At 22.5% G+C, this 721-nt stretch overlaps 1 protein-coding gene across 2 annotated transcripts in view; it reads right to left on the reverse strand.

Annotated features, from left to right (window-relative positions):
- LOC107464495 (uncharacterized) overlaps positions 1-721 on the reverse strand; it is a 26,895-nt gene that overhangs the window by 25,503 nt on the left and 671 nt on the right. For both annotated transcript variants that reach the window (XM_052253610.1, XM_016083419.3), the window contains exon 2: positions 28-87. In XM_052253610.1, the coding sequence (XP_052109570.1) occupies positions 28-87 (60 nt within the window). The remainder of the gene's footprint in view (positions 1-27; positions 88-721) is intronic.

The raw sequence follows: 721 nt of genomic DNA on the forward strand, positions 1-721 counted from the left end.
CACAAGCATGGAAGCAGGCATATATACCTTGGTTTGGGACATGAGCAGGGTTGCCTCCAACTAATATATCCTTGGCAATGCCACTACCTGTAATAATATATTAATGATGAAGGTGATTTTTATATTTCAACGCAGATATTTTGGAGCAATTATATAAATAAAAATGTGTTATAGAATAGTAATATTTTATTTTTATTTAATCTTTATTTTCAATCAAGTGCCAAATTCCAAATTATGTATTGCAACAGAATATGTAAGATATATAAGGGGAATTATGTGTAGAGTTTAGAGGCAAAAAGACGACATTGCGAAAGAATGTTATTAAATTTATTTCAATCATTTTTATTTGTATAATTGTTTTATGCGTAAAGCGACGATTAGTTTTTTTTTTTAAGTTTTTAAATTCGGATTAATTAGTTTTTTTAAAAAAATATTAATTTAATTTTCTATAATAATAAACAGTGGATATGTTATGTTTCTCTATTAATTTATTTTATAAAATTTAACCGTGAAACTTATATATATCGTTAATTACTGTGATGCATCTATTTATGAAAGATTGTTATATAAACAATAATTTTTAAAACAAAACTTTACCTTTTTCAGTTTGGATGCTATTAAATCGATAAAAAAAAATTTTTAATGAAAAAGATCATTTTTTATTTTGTAGTATTTTTGTCAAATTTTTAATAATAAAAGTAAAAAATTAAAAAATATATAT

Source organism: Arachis duranensis, chromosome 9, assembly GCF_000817695.3.
Source record: "Arachis duranensis cultivar V14167 chromosome 9, aradu.V14167.gnm2.J7QH, whole genome shotgun sequence".
Classification (NCBI taxonomy): domain Eukaryota; kingdom Viridiplantae; phylum Streptophyta; class Magnoliopsida; order Fabales; family Fabaceae; genus Arachis; species Arachis duranensis.